This window comes from Chiloscyllium plagiosum, chromosome 37 (genome assembly GCF_004010195.1).
Source record: "Chiloscyllium plagiosum isolate BGI_BamShark_2017 chromosome 37, ASM401019v2, whole genome shotgun sequence".
In the NCBI taxonomy this organism is placed as follows: Eukaryota; Metazoa; Chordata; class Chondrichthyes; order Orectolobiformes; family Hemiscylliidae; genus Chiloscyllium; species Chiloscyllium plagiosum.
Window position 1 is genome coordinate 29,520,872 of NC_057746.1, and position 19,252 is coordinate 29,540,123.

The 19,252-nt window shown below is 42.7% G+C and overlaps 1 protein-coding gene across 2 annotated transcripts in view; it reads left to right on the forward strand.

The window, feature by feature from the left end:
• The window catches only part of LOC122541438 (zinc-binding protein A33-like), a 126,436-nt gene that overhangs the window by 12,974 nt on the left and 94,210 nt on the right, over positions 1-19,252 (forward strand). Inside the window, exon 6 of one of the 2 annotated variants that reach the window (XM_043678214.1) lies at positions 4,001-4,396. The exons of the other annotated variant lie outside the window; for it this stretch is intronic. Within the exon in view, the coding sequence (XP_043534149.1) occupies positions 4,001-4,044 (44 nt within the window). The 3' untranslated portion in view covers positions 4,045-4,396. Of the gene's footprint in view, positions 1-4,000; positions 4,397-19,252 lie in introns of those variants that run through there. 2 annotated transcript variants of the gene reach the window in all.

The following is a 19,252-nucleotide window of genomic DNA, read 5'->3' on the forward strand; positions in this document are numbered from 1 at the left end:
GAATGACGACGGGAAAAACTCCGCCCCGCTGACAATCTGCGGGATTAAAGGGCACTGACAGATCCATCCCATAATTTCACCCCGTCCCCCTGCCTCCTGCCAGCTGTAAACTGATGGGGGTCGGTCTCAGTCTGGGGGAAAGAAGGAGGGGGAGAGAAGAAACAAATAGAAGCTCAATTGTAGAGAGGGACTGACTGGGTCGAGTGAGCTGTGAGCTGCAGGAACCCGGGGACCTTCCTGCCTGTAATGTTGCTCCACAGGCGGGAGGTGGCGCTACATGACGGTGTTGGAGATGAATCAGTCAGTGGGTCTCAGACTGGGCTCAGTGGAGTCTTTCCAGGGGGAACACCAAATCATTTCACTGCAGGTCAGTGGAGTCTTTCCAGGGGGAGTGGGCTCAATCAAAATAAAAATGTCAGGCTGATCTTCCTTAGACTTCCACCATGTGTCAGTAATGTATATCCCACACATAATTTGATAACATTGAGAAACTGGTCTTGTTTTGCTCAAGTCTGTAACTATTGCCCAGAACGTTAACTGTTCTTTCGTAAAATTAGAAAATTTGAAAACCTCAGATTTGAAAGTGATGGGTAAACTGGTCATTTATGTCATGATCAGATAATATTTAACAATGTTTGAAACTGTTCAGTTGGTGCAAACTGCAGTGTAGGTGCAGTCACAGTCATCACTTATCCCTGAGTTATTGCTCTCTCAGCATTATCTCCAGTGAAATAATCCTTAAATCACCCCAACGAAAATGTCTGTTTGATAAAAAAATCTTTACTCTAGCACTTTACTTTGCACAGATCCTATTCAGATTTTCCATGTTTATGTTTATGTAATTATAATTTATATTGGATTGCAGTATCAAATTTGAAATTAGTTTCTTCAATCAAGTCAATATCTGCAATTCCCTAGAGTGAACCAAGATTTCTAAAACAATTACTTCAACAATAAATCCAAGAGAGTAAACCTGTTGCCAATTTTTTGTAAATTTCTCCAGAATATTTCTCCTTATACCAATGTCATCTGGACAATTTTAAAATTTACTGTTTCAAGTCAATGGAGTTACCTGGAAATGATCCCACGTTTACTCTGGACCTTCAGTTGTTGCTCCCTTCGGTAGGGTCTTAGTGTCAGAGATTGATTGAATCCTACAGCAGAGAGATAGGCCCTTCAGCCCAAAGTGGTCCATGCCAACCAAAAGGTCTATCTAACCCCAATTCCCTGCCCTTGGCCCGTATCCTTCTAAACCTTTCCTATCCATGTATTTCTCCAAATTTCTTTGAAATGTTGTTAATGTACCTGTCTCAACCACTTCAGCTGGCAGCTTCTTCCGTATGCAATCCATCCTCTGTGCAAAATCATTGCCCCTTTTATTTTTTCCCCTCTAACTGGAAACTGATGTTCTCTCTTCCTTGATTCTGCAACTCTGGGTAAAAGACTGAGTGAATTTACCCTATCCATGCCTCCCATGATCTTATTCACTTCTGTAAGTATCCCTTCCCCCAGTCTCCTCCACTCTAAAGTAAAAAGTCCTCACATGTCCAACCTTTCCCTCTAACTCATACACTTGAGTCCAGGCAACATCCTTGTAAAATTCTTCTGCACACTTTCCAGTTTAATAACATCCTTCCTACAGCAAGGTGACCAAAACTGAACCCAATACTCCAAGTGTAGCCTTACCAATGTCCTGTACAACTGCAACATAACTTCCCAACTTCAGTGCCCTGACTGATGAAGGCCAGTGTGCTAAAAGTCTTCTTCACTGTCCTGTCTATCTGTGATTCCACTTTCAGAGAACCATGTACCTGAACTCCAAATCCCTCTGCTCTACTACACTCCTTAAGGCCCTAACATTCATCATGAAACACTTACCTTGATTTGACTTTCCAAAATGCAGGACATCAGTCTTATCTATATTAAACTCCATTTGCCATTTCTCAGCCCACTTCCCCAACTGTTCAAGGTCCTGCTGCAATTTCTGAGAAACCTCTTCACTGTCCACAATACTGCCTATTTTAGTGTTATCTACAAATTATCATGTGGTGGGCAGTGGTAACATCCACATGTTTCAGAACGTGAAGCTGTAAAGACGTGTGGATAGAGTATTCAGCCGGTCCAAGTCCAGTCCCTTTTCCCATCCTGCCCTGCAATATTGTTTTTACAGTCAAACTTTCATTCAATTTTGTGATTTGGAGATGCCGGTGTTGGACTGGGGTGTACAAAGTTAAAAATCACAACACCAGGTTATAGACAACAGGTTTAATTGGAAGCACTAGCTAGTGTGCTTCCAATTAAACCTGTTGGACTATAACCTGGCGTTGTGTGATTTTTAAATTCAATTTTGTGGTATTGTAAGTGTTTCCGTTTCTTAAAATAAACTGTCAATGTAAAGCCGCAACAACAGGTCGGTGAGATTAACCTTGGTGGTGGGAACTCATTGATGGGCTGAGTCAAGCCCTACATAGACGGAAGTGGTGAAGGGCTCTTGCACTGGAAATTTTAAGAATAATGTTCAACACAGTTAAGCAATTCTGGATAATTGAGGAATGCCAGTGTGGGTTTATTCAAAGCAAATCATGTTTTTAGATTAGATTTAGATTAGATTCCCTCCACTGTGGAAACAGGCCCTTCGGTCCAACAAGTCCACACCGACCCTCTGAAGAGCAACCCACCCAGATCCATTCCCCTACATTTACCCCTGACTAATCCACCTAACACTACGGGCAATTTAGCATGGCCAATTCACCTAACTTGCACACCTTTGGAGGAAACTGGAGTCGAAAAGTGTGGTGCTGGAAAAACACAGCAGGCCAGGCAGCATCAGAGGAGCAGGAGAATCGACGTTTCGGGCATAAGCCCTTCTTCAGGAATGAGGCTGGTGTGCCAAGAGGGCTGAGATAAAAGGTAGGGGGAAGGGAATTTGGTGCTCAGCCCGCTTCTCCTGCTCCTCGGATGCTGCCTGGCCTACTGTGTTTTTCCAGCACCACATTTTTCAGCTCTGGTCTCCAGCATCTGCAGTCCTCACTTTCTCCTCCCTGTGGGAGATAACTGCATGTTTAACTGAATTGATTGAGCTTTGGGCTGAAGACACAATTCGGATTCTGGACTTGAAAATGCTTGTGACAAATTGTCACATAAAAGATTTAGAAGTATAATTGAAGCCCATGGAATGAAATGCCAGTGATAACATGAAGATGAATTTGACTGGGTGACAGTGAAGGAGGATTTTTGAGATGAGGTTAGCTTTACAGTAATGTTCTGTGTCGGTCTGTTCCAGGAACACTGAAACTCAGCAGATCTGGCAGCGAAAATGCCTCTACATCAATTTCTGCTTTGTTTCAGATTTCCAGCATTTGCTATTCTTTGTTTTTTGAACACTAGGTATGCTACAAACGTCAATTTTCACTGTCAAGGTGTGCTACAAAAACAGAAAGTGCCAGTGAGAATCAGCAATCTGGGTGGAGAGAAAGAAGAGACAACATTTTTGGATCCAGTGACACTACTCCAGTTTCTTGAGCTTTTTAATTTTTGCAGGATACCTTGTGATTGGCAGTGAAATGCAGGTTCTTCCAGACCATTTCAAACTGTTGATGAGTTAGGTTTCAAGTCGGCTGAGGCATTAGCTTCCCCACTGTCGACCAAGGACCCCACTGCCTACCAAGGGCTGAATGGTGGCTCAGTCGATAACACTGCTGCCTCATAGCACCACCGTCCCAGATTCGATTCTCAGCCTCAGCTGACTGTCTGTGTAGAGTTTGCACATTCTCTCCGTGTCTGCGTGGGTTTCTTCCAGGTGCCCCGGTTTCCTCCCACAGTCCAAAGATGTGCAGGTCAGGTGAATTGGCCATGGTAAATTGTCCATAGTGCTAGTTGCATTAGTCAGAGGGAAATTGGTCTGGGTGGGTTACTCTTCGAAGGGTCGTTGGCCCAAGGCCCTGTTTCCGCACTGTAGGGAATCTAATCTTATCTTCTTGAATTCCCTTTTACATTGTAGGGCTGTGCCTCTATGGTGAGAAAAGTACTGTGAAGCCTGTCTAACCCATCACATAAATCAACACCTTTCTACACCCTCTCACTGGACAGACACAAACAGCTCTGAACAAGCATCATACTGGTTTTGAAATATTTCTCGCACCTCAGCTGCTGCCTGGCCTGCTGAGTTTCTCCAGCATTCTCAGCGTTTGTGTGGAATCCGATGCTGCAGAGGGCTGTTGAGGCTGGGTCGTTCAGCATACACAAGGCTCAGATGGGTAGGTTTTTAATGAGGAAGGAAATCAAAGAGTATGCAGTTAAGGCTGGAAAGTCAATTTGAGAATGATCAGATTAGCTATGATCTTATGAAATGGCAAAGCAGAGGAGAGGTCACATCTGACAAACTTCATTGAGTTTTTTGAGGAAGTGGCAAAGAAAATTGATGAGTGTGATGGAAGTGTTTTTTTCTGACTGGAGATCTGTGACCAGTGATGTTGTGTAGTGACCTGTACTGAGACTCGATATAATAATAATTTGGAGGACCATATAGGTGGTCTGAGCTGACAGTGTGTGACATGACCATTAAAAACCCAGACTGACACTTGAGTGCAATACTGAGGGAGTGCTGCAATATTGGGACTGCCAATCACAATTTCATCCAAACCTCATATAGTGGTGAAGATAAAAAATATCCCACGGCCAATGTTTATCCCTCATTCAACATCAAAACTATGAGATGACTTGTTCTCATTGGTGTTTATGGGCGTCTTCTGTGTACAGCCTTATGTTCCACGTTGCAACATTAAATTCAATTCTGAAACACTTCATGGTCTGTAAGAAGCATTGAGATATTATTAATGGTGCTATGCAAATACCAGTCTTTTTATTTGAGGTATTCAATAGGTTACTCAGGAACTTGACAGTGTCGGTATATCATGTTATCACTTGTGATAGTGACTAGTGGTTATAAATATAAGACAGTCACTAATATATCCAGTGGCTGGCTTTCCCTCTGCTGACTATAAGATTCTGCAGCAGAATGAGGTCATACACCAATCAGTTTTCTTCACCATTTGATTGTGGCTGATATATTTCTCAGACCCATTCTCCTGCCTTCTCCCTGTAACCCTGGTCCCTTTACTAATCAAGAACCTATCCATCTCTGTCTTAAACACACCCAATGACTTGGTCACCACATCATACTGCAGCAATGAGTTCGACAGATTAAACACCCTCCGGCAGAAGAAATTCCTCCTCTTATCAGCTACACAGTCAAAGAGTCACAGAGATAGCATAGAAACAGACTCTATGATCTAACTCATCCATGCCAACCAGAGACCCTAAATTACTCTAGTCCCATTTGCCACCATTTGGCCTGTTACTCTCTCGGCCCTTTCTACTCATATACCTGTCCAAATGCTTTTAACTTTGTAATTTTACCAGCCTCCACTACTTCCTCTGGCAGTTGATTACACATTTACATATTTTTTTGAAATTGTTGCCCCTTAGGTCCCTTTTCGTTTCTTCTTATACAGATATTTTTATTGAAAGAGGTAGATTTTTTGTGAAATTACCAAAGTACAATCACAATAAACAACAAAAAACACTGTGTAAAAAACTAAAAGAAACAACAATGCAAACAAAACACAGCTATCCTATTGTGCAAACTGAACAAAGCATTGAATGCAATAAATAAAACAGCTCAGCACAATGAAACATTCGCTCCCGACCTCTGAGACCATTGAGTATGACACAGGAATTTATTTGAAATGCTTCCTTTAAGGGCATCAAGTTCACTAAATCAGATCGTCATGGCGACACAAAAACCCTAGTTCAGATGGCAGATAAAACTGGATCCAGATAAGCAAAAAAGGGCTGTCATACTTTACACAAATTTTCAATTTTTCAGTGTACCATGTTTCTAAGAAAGCCCAAAGGAATATGTTCCATAATTGGCCTATGCCAAACCTGCAGACCTGGGGGGTTTTTTAGAGATCCAACACATCACAATTCTTTTCCTCGCATGAAAAGTGAGAACGTTAAGAAGTTTTTTTTCCCCACGAGCATCTAAAGAAGATAAACGGGGAGGGCCAGGAGAAGAGAGATAGGGTCCCTCTTAACTTTGATCTCTGAGAACCTCTCTATTACTCTGCCTCAGCACTCCAGTATCTGCCTGAGGCAAGACCAGAGACAATGAGTGAGAGTACCGATACTTATTTCACACTGAGGACATAGGGAAGATTCTCCCATCTTATATTTTGTGAGATGCTCTGGTGCCAAATGGGTTCTGTGTAGAATCTTTACCTGCATGGCATGGGTCCTGTTACAGATTGAAATCTTTCTCACATTTTCACAATTGTCCTCCTATGTCTCCATAGACATCTCAGCCTCTAGCTCTCTCCCAGAACTCACAAAGCCACTCAAAGTCTTCCAAAAGATCACCCCCTCATATATGATAACCAGCCCTAACAGAGTGAATACTTATAGTATGAAGCACCCTCTCTTCTGTGACAGATCTGCAGGAGTTGGACAAGAGTGTAGTCCCTTTTTGAATAAAATCCTTGACCTCAAAAAAATGAAAAAGTTCACTGCTAGCTAAACCATACCTACAAGTTATTTGGCCAAAGGACATCATTATTTCACCTTCACATAAATCACCCAGACAGGAGATTCCACTAGCTTCCCAAAGCTTGAACCCGAAATCGATTAGCCCCGGCTGAAAACCCGGCATAACAGCTATAGGGATAAGAAAAGACGCTCCGCTCACTCTGCCACATTGCCCTCCATGCTTTGACAGTATTAATAATTATCGGGTTACAACAATATTCCGGAACTGTCTTCAATTTATCTCAGAACAACAGGCTAACGAGGGGGCATTTTATCTGGGAGGCCTCAATATCTCGCCATATTGATGCTGGATCCTCACAAGTCCAGTCACTAACAAAAGATAAAAGAACAGTCAGTTGATATCTTTTGAAATCGGGAGGTGCACACCCCATGGAGCAACTGCAATTTAGCCAGCGTAATGAGAGGCCACCTACGGCACCAGATAAAGGGACTAAATCAGCCATTAAGTCTCTGGAATGTTTGCAGAGGAAAACATTAAGTGGAGCATTTGGATAGGATGTAGCAAACCCGGAAGGACATTCTTAGATTTGATTAGATTACATTACTTACAGTGTGGAAACAGGCACTTCGGCCCAACACTGACCTGCCGAAGCGCAACCCACCCAGACCCATTCCCCTACATTTACCCTTTCACCTAACACTACGGGCAATTTAGCATGGCCAATTCTCCTAACCAGTCCCAACTAACATCGGCCCCAATAACATGTTTATAAATTATTTGTAAAACTCACTAGGAAGACCGTCAGGACCAGACACCTTCCCACTCTGCATCTGCTTCACAGCCTCCTGTATCTCTTGCTCTGTTAAAGGGGCATTAAGGAAAGATGTCTGTTCAGAAGTAGATCCACATTCTTAAGGAAAGACTCCATCTTACCCTGAACACATTCAGACCGGTATAGTTCAAAACAAAATTTCTGAAATGCAGCATTGATCTTTTTAGAATCACATGTAACCATCCCAGTCTTAAATGGAAGATTCTTCCTAATAAATATGGCCTCTCCCCTACTGCTAGTATTGAAGGAGGAGAAATACACCCGACCAAACTCACCCTGCTGCAATTTCAGGCGTTCCTGGTCATCAAGATGAGTCTCCTGCAAAAGGGTAATATCCAACTCTGCTTTCTAAGACTAGAAAGCACATGTTTTTCTCTGAACAAACAAATGGCTCCCTCTAATATTCCAGATACACCATTTGAGGGCACAATTAATCATGACTCTCTATAACAACATTTGAACTCCAAAAAGAAAGAACTCAACTGATCAATTGTTGAGCACAAACAAAATAAGACTCATGAAGACTAAAAAATACAAAAACTAAAACTACTACAACTAACACACTAGTAACTACATATACCAAAAAACCATCAAACTGAACCTAATATAAGGCTGTTCGAGAGGCACTCTACCTCCTGCCCACAGGGGGCACTTACACATCCCAACAACACCTTCATAATTCCTTCCAGCTTGAGCTGTATCCCAGACTCAAACCAAGAAAGGAAAGAAACAACAAAGTAATATTAACAAGGAAATTCAAAGTAGGCACTGCACCCATCCCGAAATATACATTAACACCCAATGATATCAGAAAAAAAAAATTCAACAACATTTTATTTAAGAAAAGGGGAGAGAGATAAGAAGAAGAGCCACTATTGTCGACATCCTTTACATCATTCAGTCTATTTTAAAGCATCCAAAAAGTTTTTCACTTTTTCTGAAGAATCAAGTAAGTGCAACGACCTATCATAAGTGAAATAAAGGATATCTCAAGGAATACTGATACAAGGTCTCTCAGTCTTCTCTTGGCTTCATCAAATGACTTCCTTTTATGAATCACAGCCACAGAAAAGTCCTGGAAGAACTTTACAATCCTGGAACCTTTGTGAGTTCAAGTCCTGTGGATCCTTCCCCTTAATTCCGGAGGCCTCCATAACTTTAACTTTGTCCCTGTAACTGTGGAGTCACACCTGGACCATGCAAGGGCGCTGGTACGAACTGGGACTATGCACTGTGACCCGATGGGCCCTCTCAACTTTCACCCAGCCTGACGCAACCTCCAAGCCAAGAAATCGCAGCAGTCAGCTTTCAAAGGAGCTCGCTGGCTGATCGTCCTCCGCTCCTTCCGGCAGTCCAACGATGTGGAGATTCTTCCACCTACTTCTGTTCTTGAGGTCGTTGACTTGTTACAATTAGGTAAGGAGCAGCTTCTCGAGAGCTCAAATCTGTTCCTTTGAAGAGTTGATCGCAGTTTCTGAAGCTGTGATCCTTCATTCAACCTTCTCCATTTGGCATCTAAGGCCTTGCAGTTTGTGGAGCATGACCTAGATCGAGTCCAGCCTACTGTGGAACTTCTCCTCGATCAACAACTCGATCATTTTTCATTGTTTCACAAACTCCGTGGCCAGGGCCTGATGGGTGAGTGACTCTGACAGACTAGTGGAGGGGGCCGCGACTGCGGCTGTGGGCGTGTCCAATGTCTCCAGTGAGTTGTCCGTGTGTTGGGACTTATTCAGAACTTTACAATTTGTCATACTTCTTTCATAGAACAGACTTTGTAAAACTTGGTAAAGGTTCTATAGTTCTTTAAACACTGATTTTCACAAAAATAACTTTGTGGGGATGATGTAGGTGTTATTTTGCCTGAGTTGAGATGCCGAGCTCAGCAAAGTAGACCTTTCCGATCGCCACTATCTTGGACCCCCGCCTTGGTCCCTTTACAATCTTTTCCCTCTCACCTTAAACCTGTGCCCTCCAGTTTTGGACTCCTCTACCCTGGGAAAAAGACCAGGGCTGTTCACTCTATCTGTGCTCTGTATGGTTATATAAACCAAGTCACCTTCAGACTCCAGACCTCCAGGAAAAATAGCCAATTCCTATTCAGCCTCTCCCTACCACATAAAGCCTCCAACCCTGGCGACGTCCTTGGAAAACTTTTCTTAACACTTCCATCTTTCAATAGATGTGAGACCAGAATTGAATGTGACTGAATTTTTTTTGAAGAAGTAATGAATAGGATTGATGAAGGTGGAGTGGTGGATGTGATCTATCTGGATTTCAGTAAGTTTTTCGACAAGGTTTCTCATGGTGTATTGGGTAGCAAGGTTAGATCACATGAAATACAGGGAGAACTAGCCACTTGGCTACAGAACTGGTTTGAAGGTAGTAGATAGAGGGTGGTACTGGAGGTTTGCTTTTCAGACTGGTGTGCCTCAAATATCTGTGCTGGGTCCGACTGCTGTTCGTCATATATATAAATGTAAAGTTAGTAAGTTTGCAGATGACACCATAATTGGAGGCATGGTGGACAGCAAAGAAGGTTACCTCAAAGTACAATGGGAACTTGATCAGATGAGCCAATGGGCTGAGGAGTGGCAGACTGAGTTTAATTTAGATAAATGAGAGGTGCTGCATTTTGGAAAGGCAAATCAGGGCAGGAAGATCCATTTAATGGTAAGGTGTCGGGAAGTGTTGATGTACAAAGAGACATCTTGGAAGAAAGCAGCTCAGTACCACCTTTTCTGCACAATTAAGGATAGCCAAGAAAACTCACATTCATCAATGAATACAAAGTACTTTGCTCCTCTAAGTCAGTGTTTAATGAGTGACTATTTCCACCAGAGAAATGGCAAAATTGAAACACATAATTTTTTGTACAGTTTCTTTTTCTAACCATGGAAGATCCAAACAGGAAACTGAAGCTGAAGAAACATGCCAGAATTTCAGAAAGCCAATGTCAGCAGATTTCACAAATAAGTGAACATTTGGACCAAGGCAAACTAGGGAAGAAAATCTGTTGGTGCTGCATTCTACTAATCAGAGCATTCCACACAACTTCAGAATTTGGAACGCTGGCCATTTTCAAGACAATCAAAGGAAGGAAATACAGGATTTTTAAATTAATTTTTCCATTATGATTATTACTCCTGGGGAGGTGCATTTCTTGCACACCATTGTTGTTATCTCAGAGCACAATATTTCAGTGAGAGCAGGCCTGGAAATGAACATGTACTTGGAGAATCACCTCCCCCACTTCCTGTGATGTAAACATAAGTCTCACTGAACCATCACGACCTGACACTATGGAACCACCAACACACAAGACAATGCAATGAGAAAGTGAGGATTGCAGATTCTGGAGATCAGAGTCAAAAGGTGTAGTACTGGAAAAACACAGCTGATGAGACAGCATCTGAGGATTAGGAGAATCGATGTTTCGAACATAAACTGGAATGTGAGAGTGAAAGGGAGTGAGAGACAAATAAGACAGGTTAGGGCTGTTGGGGAAGGCAGCTGGGAATGCCATATTTAGATGAAGGTGGTGGGGTGATGATCGGTCAGAGTGGAGGGTGGAACGGATAGATGGAAAGGAATATAGACAGGTAGTACAGTTCAAGAGGGCAGTGCCGAGTTGGAAGGTTGGATCTGGGATAAGGTGTAGTGGAGGGGAGATGAGGAAGCTGGTGAAATCAACAAGCATCCTGTGTGGTTGGAGTGTCCCTAGGCAGAAAATGAGGTGTTCTTCCTCCAGGAGTCAAGTGGCTAGAATTTGGCCTAGGAAGATGTCCAGGACTTACATGTCTTTGGCCGAGTGGGAGGGGCAGTTGAAGTGTTCAGCTACAGATTGGTGGGGTTGCTCTCAATGTGCTCTCCTCTACACTGGGGAGACAGGATGCCAATTGTGGAATGCTTCAGAGTACATCTCTGGGACACACGAACCAATCTACCCCATTGCTACAATCCGCCACCAACCCACCCTCCACTCCAAGCAACTTCCCTTGCCACTGCAAGAAGCGTAAAACCTGCACTCACACCTCCCATCTCACCTCCATCTAAGGCTCCAAAAGATCCTTGCACATCTGACAGAGATTGACCTGTACTTCCACACACGTCATCTCCTGTGTCCGTTGCTCTCGGTGTAGTCTCCTGTACACTGGGGAGACAGGATGCCAACGCGGGGAATGTTTCAGAAAACATCTCTGGGACATATGCATAAGAACCCCACTGCCCTGTGGCCAAACACTTTAACACCCCCTCCCACTCTGGCAAGGACATGCGTATCCTCAAACGCCAAACTCTAGACACCCTTCGCCTGGAGGAGGAATGCCTCATCTTCAGCCTTGGAGACCTCCAACCACACAGCATCATTGTAGAGTTCACCAGTTTCTTCATTTCCCCTGCCTTCACCCTTTCCCAGATCCAACCTTCCAACTGAGCATCACCCTCTTGAACTGTCCTAACTGTCCATCTTCCTTCACAACTCTCTGCTTCACCTTCCTTTCTAAACTATCACCATCACTCCCCCAACCTACATCTACCTATCACATTCCTATCTAACTTCCCACCAGCCCCACATCTCCCATTTATCTCTCAGCCCCCTTGGGCCATGCCCTCATTTCCTGATGAAGATCTTATGCTCGAAACGTATGTTGCCTGACTGGCTGTGCTTTTCGAGCACCACACTTTTTGACTCTGAAATCCATCACCTGCAGTCTTAATTTTCTCCTATAAACCATCTTTGCCCAAACTCTCCACCATCATGTCTCTCCCAGACACCATTTCCCTCTCAGTATCCCTCCATACCTTTCGAGCACGTGCCTCATCAGTTGTCTCACCTTCACTGTTGTCTCTCTGCTCCTCAACTGCTTTTCCTCCTCATGCCATCAACTTGCATCCTCCTCTCCTCTTCCATGTCTTTTATCCAAATATATATCTGTTGTCAGAGCTCTGATTGTCCTACTCATCACACTCACCAGTTCTCCAAACATAGTGGGTTCTCTCGTTCATTACCTCTTAGCCCAGCGTCTCTTCATATTATCTGTTATCTTTATGATCATTTACATGCTATTTCATATTACCATAACGATTGTATCTCCCCCAGCCTCACATGATGGCTTTCCCCTCCTTCCCACACTGTTTTCGGTGATTTCCAAGATTCTAGACAATAAAACCCTGATTCATTGTGGTGATCAGCCGAGATAACTCCTCCGCAGCATTTAAGAATTTTGTGGCAGCAAATTTCAAATATCACACAAAATATAAAGAGGCATTTTCAAATATAATTGTTGAAATAAATGATAGCATGAGTATAAATAACTATGTTACGTAAATTACTCCAACTCCAGCGTATCGGACATTGGATCTGAACACAGCAAACCTTTGGCTCATCCTGTCTGAGGGCCGGACCAGTGTAAGACTCAGAAACAAACTACAACGGTTACCTAACATCCCGGAGAGACTTGTCAACTGGCCCTTTGTCCTGGGATCAGAAAGATTGATATCAGGGAGACATTACTGGCAGGTGGAGGGAGAAAACAAGACTGAGTGGATTTTGGAAGTGGTCTAAGGGTCTTTGGAGAGGAAAAAAGAAATTAGTTTCTTCACTGACACCGGCTATTGAATTATACATCTTTTCCCTGGAAAGGGTTATTTGGCCAACACCCACGTCTTCTCAACCCCTCTCATCTCAAAAACTAAATGCCAGAATATCGGCATTTTCCTGGATTGTGAGAATGGACAGGTGTCATTTTACAATGCAGACAACATGTCCCATTTCCACATTTTCACCCAAACTTTCAATGAGAGGATTTTTCCCTTCTTCAATCTGGGATCTAAGGAATGTGGAAAGAACTCATCACCACTGACAATCTGAGAGATGTAAGATCACTCACAGGTCCTGTATGTAATTCCATACCATCTTCATTTCTCTTGCCAGCTATAAACTGATGGCGATTTGTCTTCATCAGCATGAAGTGAATACTTTATCTGATTTGTAATAAAGAAACACTGATTGACAACATACTGATCAATGCTGTTGGAAGAGTAAAGTACGAACTGTGATAGAATAAAAACCAAAAGAACTGCGGATGCTGTAAATCAGACTCAAAAATAGAAGTTGCTGGAAAAGCTCAGCAGGTCTGGCAGCATTTGTGAAGATAAATCAAAATTAAAGTTTCGGGCAAGATGCTGCCAGACCTGCTGAGTTTTTCCAGCAACATCTGTGTTTATGAAACACACGAGTTGTTTGCAAAGCCAGCTCTCAGAGGGACCTCATAAAGTTGCAAGTAATGGGAGCATAGGCACTTGTGTGTCATTGATCTAATGCTTGGGCTGCTTGTTGTGATACTCTCTCTACCTGGAACTTACATGAAACCTGGTGAATAAAATCAAGGCACAAACTCAAAGTTGCAACTGATTTCAGACCAGGAGATGTAATTGATTTTGATCAGTTTGAAGATAAAAACAAATTTAATTTGGGAAATGAATCTAAATAGCTACAACTTTGACAAATTCAATTCAGTGCATAGTAAGACACGGGGAAAAATGTGGGCATCACGGGGTAGGGCTGCATTTGTTGCCCATTCTCACAATCTTTGTGAAGATGGAAGAAAGTAGCTTTCTTGAGCTCATGTAATCTGTGCCACGTAGGGATATGCACAGTGTTGGTTACAAGATTTGGATGCAGTCATATTGAGGAAATGCCAAGCCAATATAGTTCAAAACCAGGATGTTACTTGGTTTCGAGAGTAACTTGTAGGTTCCTTAGTATCAGCTGCCCTTGCATTTCTAGGTGGCAGAAGTCACAGATTTGGAAGATGCTATTGATTAAGATTACCAAGGAGAACCTACAGTTATATAATGCTTTCCATGCAGTTCAATTCATTCCATACATAGAAGTCATAGAGTCATACAGATTGGAAACAGACTCTTTGGCCCAATTTGTCCATGCTGAACATACATCCCTGTCTGACATAGTCCTACCTGCCAACATTTGGCCCTTAAAACACTTCCTATTCATACAACCATCCAGATGCTTTTAAATGTTGTAATTGTACCTTCCCCCAGAACTTCCTCAGACAGTTCATTCCAAAATGCACTGCCCTTTTTCACACAGAGTGGTGAGTGTCTGCAACGCACTGCCAGAGGAGATGTTGGAAGCAGCCACAATACCAGCATTCAACAAACACCTAGACGAATAAATGAGTGGGAAGGTACTAGAGGGATGCGAATCCTGCAAGGAAAGACCATTTCAGTATGGAAGAGCCAAATGTATTGGCGCAGGTTTAGAGGACCATAGGGCCTGTTCCTGCGCTGTATTCTTCTTTGTTCTATTACACAAAACGTCTGCCACCCCCACCTCGAGTACATGAACCATCCCCCTTTCTCCGCCTCACGATCGTGGCTGTTCCCTGATGGGACGCTTCCTGGCAGGGAGGGTAAAAAAAAATACCGGTCTGCAGACCCGGGAGCTACTCATTCTGCAGGCTTTCACAGAGTTTCCGAAAACACCTGCTGCAGGCATCACTTACCTCTGCAAATACAACCAAGAGAGATCACGCGTAGGGATGTCTGCGCAAGCGTATCCTACATTGCAGGAGATAGAAGAAGTCCATTACCCTGTAGTATTATGGGTAGCCAGCCCACCATTGGAATCCGTACTGTAGTTGCGGTTACACATTTGTTGTGACATCGGATAGATAAGTGTTTCAGAATTAATGGACAAACAGAGTCCCATACGTAGGAACAACTATGGTTGGGTCTCACACATAACGGCAACTATCACCGGAACAATTTCTTCAATGTTTGCTCAGCGATGCCCAGAAGGTGGGATGCTTTAGGGAGTGTGAAGAACTGTCAATATCACATTCTCGTAAGTGTACCAGGGCATGCATTTTACTTATGCCAGTACATGAGGAAAGAGCAGGGAATCCTTGGAACACGGGCCACATCTTCTTTATTAACTCCTTAAGGGTGTAGCAGCTGCCAGCATCGTCATTTGTTATTGCCATTCCTAAATGCCCTGAGAAGATCCACTGAACTCGTTTTAGGTCTATTTACTGTATTCTATTTGGATTATAGCGTTTCCAAATGATTTGTACACCAGCACAGGCATTTCAGACTCAACCACTTTGCTGTGTTTGTGGAGAAATCTGGAGGTCAGATTAGAATGGCAGGTTTCCCTTCTGAAAGGAGGGACATATTTTTATTTCTATTTTATTTCCTTTTCGACTGTGGAGCAAAGTTAGAAAACATTACTTTGAACTAAGAGAACTGTAGAAAGAAAATGACCACTGTTTAAAAAGAAATGACTCTTGCTGAATTTGACTGTCTTTTGCAAAGCAAGAACATTGAATGATTGTGGAATAAATTATGTTAAATGTGTGGGAATATCAAAGCAAGACAATTTCTCACTACTTGTTCATTTTTGGGAAAATTCTACGCAGTGACAATGGTTTGACAATGCCTAGCTTTTACATTGACCAGGAGGAGTGGTTTGGAGAAAGAATAAATGAGAAACAACTTTTGGATTATCGTGACCAGTTTTTCCATGTGAGCAAGAAGGGAGAATCTAACTTCTGCAGAGAAAGTAACTAGAGAGAGCTCTATCTCTCTCTAACCTACATCTAAAAAGTACCAGTAAATCCAGCTTTTTAAAAGTTATTTGTAGGATGGAGGCATAGCTGACTGGTCAGTGTGTTGCCTTTGAAGGGGCTTTTTAGTGATTAGTACATATGATTGGCTTGCTTGGCCATTTCAGAGGGTAATTGAGAGTTAATTACATTGGAATTAGATGAAGGCCAGACCAGGTGAGGATGGTAGTTTCCTTACCTGAAGGATTACAGTGAATCAGGTGGGATTTCCTGAAATTAGTTTTATGGTAGGCAATCAACACTGAATTCCAGGTTTTTTTCTGCTTTATACATTCAAATTCCACCCCCTCCCCCGACCTGATTTGAACCCTGGTCCACAGAACATTAGCTGAATTTCTGGATTAATAGTCTAGTGATTATAACCACTATGCCATTACTCCCCATTCCTTATGTTAGTTATTTTCATCTACCCATTTCCATAATACTACTTTTTGCATATCCCAACTGAAGGAACAAAAGGAAAAGTTTCCAGAGTTATGTAAAGATCTGTTCCAAATATCACAAAGCTAGTCCCTTTTGTTTTCTAAATGTTGTTCCTTGGCTCAAGGATACTCTGTCCTTGATCTTTTTCAGAGGGCAATAAACCAGGCCAGGCTCTCTGATTTGGTAGAGAGATGAAAAGAACTTTGAGAGGCCTTTTGTTTATTTGTAAACAGATGAGACTTCAGGCCAAAGTAGTCATGTTTTAGAAGTGACCAGTATAAGGAAAGGGGAGTGATCCTTTCTCCAGCTGAGTAGTTTAGTTCAGTCTTAAGCTGGTGAGGAGTTCAACAGAGAGTGTTTAATCTCTTTCTTTCTCTCTCTCTCTCTCTCTCTCTCTCTCTTGCTCCAGTATGTCTGCAGTTGGTGGCATGACCAAAGATATTGAGTAAGCATGCCCATGCTCATTTTACATTTCGGACACATTGGAGATGCTCCCACTTTAAATTTAGTGAGGCGGTCTGGGGACTACTGGACCCTGTGGAGAATCGTCAATTGCAGGGCGTGAGTCCTGTTACAAATGGAGATCCTTCTTGCATTTTCCCAGATATCCCCCATATTTCAGAAGAGATCTCAACATGCAACTCCCTCTCCCATATATTACAGAGCTGTTCGGTCTCTTCCAAAGGATGGTCTCCCAACAGATAATAAGCGTTACTACAGGTATTGTACCTTCAGCACTCAATACCCTCTTCTCCATGTTGGACCTATTAGAATAGTTAGAAGTACAATACCTTTTTGAATGAAATTTCTAATTTGGAAGAAATGAAGGAAATCTCCACTGGGCAATTCATATTTCTGAGCCAACTGGTCAAAGGACATCAATATGTCCCTTCAAATAAATCAACCAGGCAAGACACACCCTTTAGCTTCCCATACTTTAAACCCAGAATTCATCACCCCTGGCTGAAAACCTGGCATAGCAACTATGGATGTCAAAAATGATGTTTTGGCATTATTGCCCTTACCCTAACGCATTGACAGTATTGATGACTACTGGGCTATGGCAATATTCCTTAACTGTTTTCATTTTGTCGACGAACAGCAGGTTAATAAGGGGGCATCTTGCCTCAGATGCTTCAATGTCCAACCAAAGTCCAACATTCAGGAGTGAAATGGAAGCACCGTCCTCTGGGGCCTTCCCTTTTTTAAGAATGAGAGAGATGTTCACCTCTTAGAGATGATAGCAGGAGGCCACAACTATGTAAGTCATTAAACATACTAAGCATTGTCCCTGACAATATACTCACAAATTCCATATAGAGCTCACTAGGGAGCTCATTAGAATCTAGTGCCTTTCCATTCTGGGACAGCCTCACACCCTCCTGCACCTCTTGGTCTGACAATGGGGCATTGAGGAGAGATTCTTGTTCAGGATCACTCCTGGAAGGCCCAAATTCATAAAAGAAGACTCCATCCTGACCCGCCCACTCTCAGAGCTTTCAGATTGGTATAATTCAGAGTAAAGTTTCCGAAATGCTGCATTAATCCTTTTAGAATCGTAGGTTAAATTTCCAGTGTCCTCTCTGATCGAGGTAATGGCTTGGAGGACACTCTTTTTCCTAGCAAGGTATGCTCGGTACTTGCCCGGCTTATCCCCATGCTCAAGCAGCCTTTAACTTGCGAATGTAAATTCCCTCTTGGCTGTCCATGTGAGCATGGAGTTCAGCATGGATGGAAGTGCTGTGATCCTCTGCAATTTTACCAGCGAGGTCTTGTCAAAGTATGCCTTTTCAGCTACTTTCAAATGCGTCTCAATCAAGCATTGTTGCTCACTTGTCTGCTGCTTCTTACTGGCTGAATAGGAAATAACCAACTCTCCAGCATAGGCTTTAGATGCTTCACAAGGAATGGATGGGCTACTGGCTGAGCCTGAATTAATATCTTAAAAAGCCCTGAACTCAGTAGAAATAAATTTAATAAACTTGCTATCCTTGAGGATAAAGGGTCCAGTCACCAGTGACTCGAGCCTACCACAATATTCTTACTCTTAGTCATTAAAAACACGGGGGCGTGATCGGAAATAGTGACATTGCCAAATATATATGACACCACCAAGTGCTGCAGGGGTCAGAAAACAAACAGGATACATGTGCTGCAGGGGTCAGAAAACAAACAATGCTGGTATGGCATTTATTGGGTTTGAAAAGATCGTGAAGTCTCTGCCAGTAGGGTTAAAGTGCCCCAAACATTCGACAACCCCAATTCAGCACACAAATCCCTCAATCGTTTAGATCACAAAGAAGAGACTGGCAGACTTTTGAGCAATCTGTCTACCGTAGAGTCTATGAGACAATCGAAATCCCTTCCTCTGATAACATGTTGAGATGCAAGTTTAGCCAGTCTAGAAAGTGTTCTTTTTAAATAAAATGGCCACCCTTCTACTCCTCATATTGACACGGTCGTACCTATTCTGTTGCAGCTTCAAATGCCTTGCCTCATCCAAGTGTGTTTCTTGTAATAAGGCAACATCCATCTTCTCCCTTTTCGTGCTGGAAAGTGCCTCCTTTCTCTTGACAGGCGAATGACTCCCCTTAATATTCCACCTGCGTCACTTAACATAATTTTAGTCATAATCTTCTATAGCACCATTTAGTCTCCAGACAGGAAGAATACGAATTACCAATCGCTGAGCTTTAATGCAAAAGAATTTACAAAACCCGAAAACTACACAGACAAAAATGACTACAACCTATAAATCTACAAAACTTACAAAAACTACAAATAGCAAAAACAGAAATA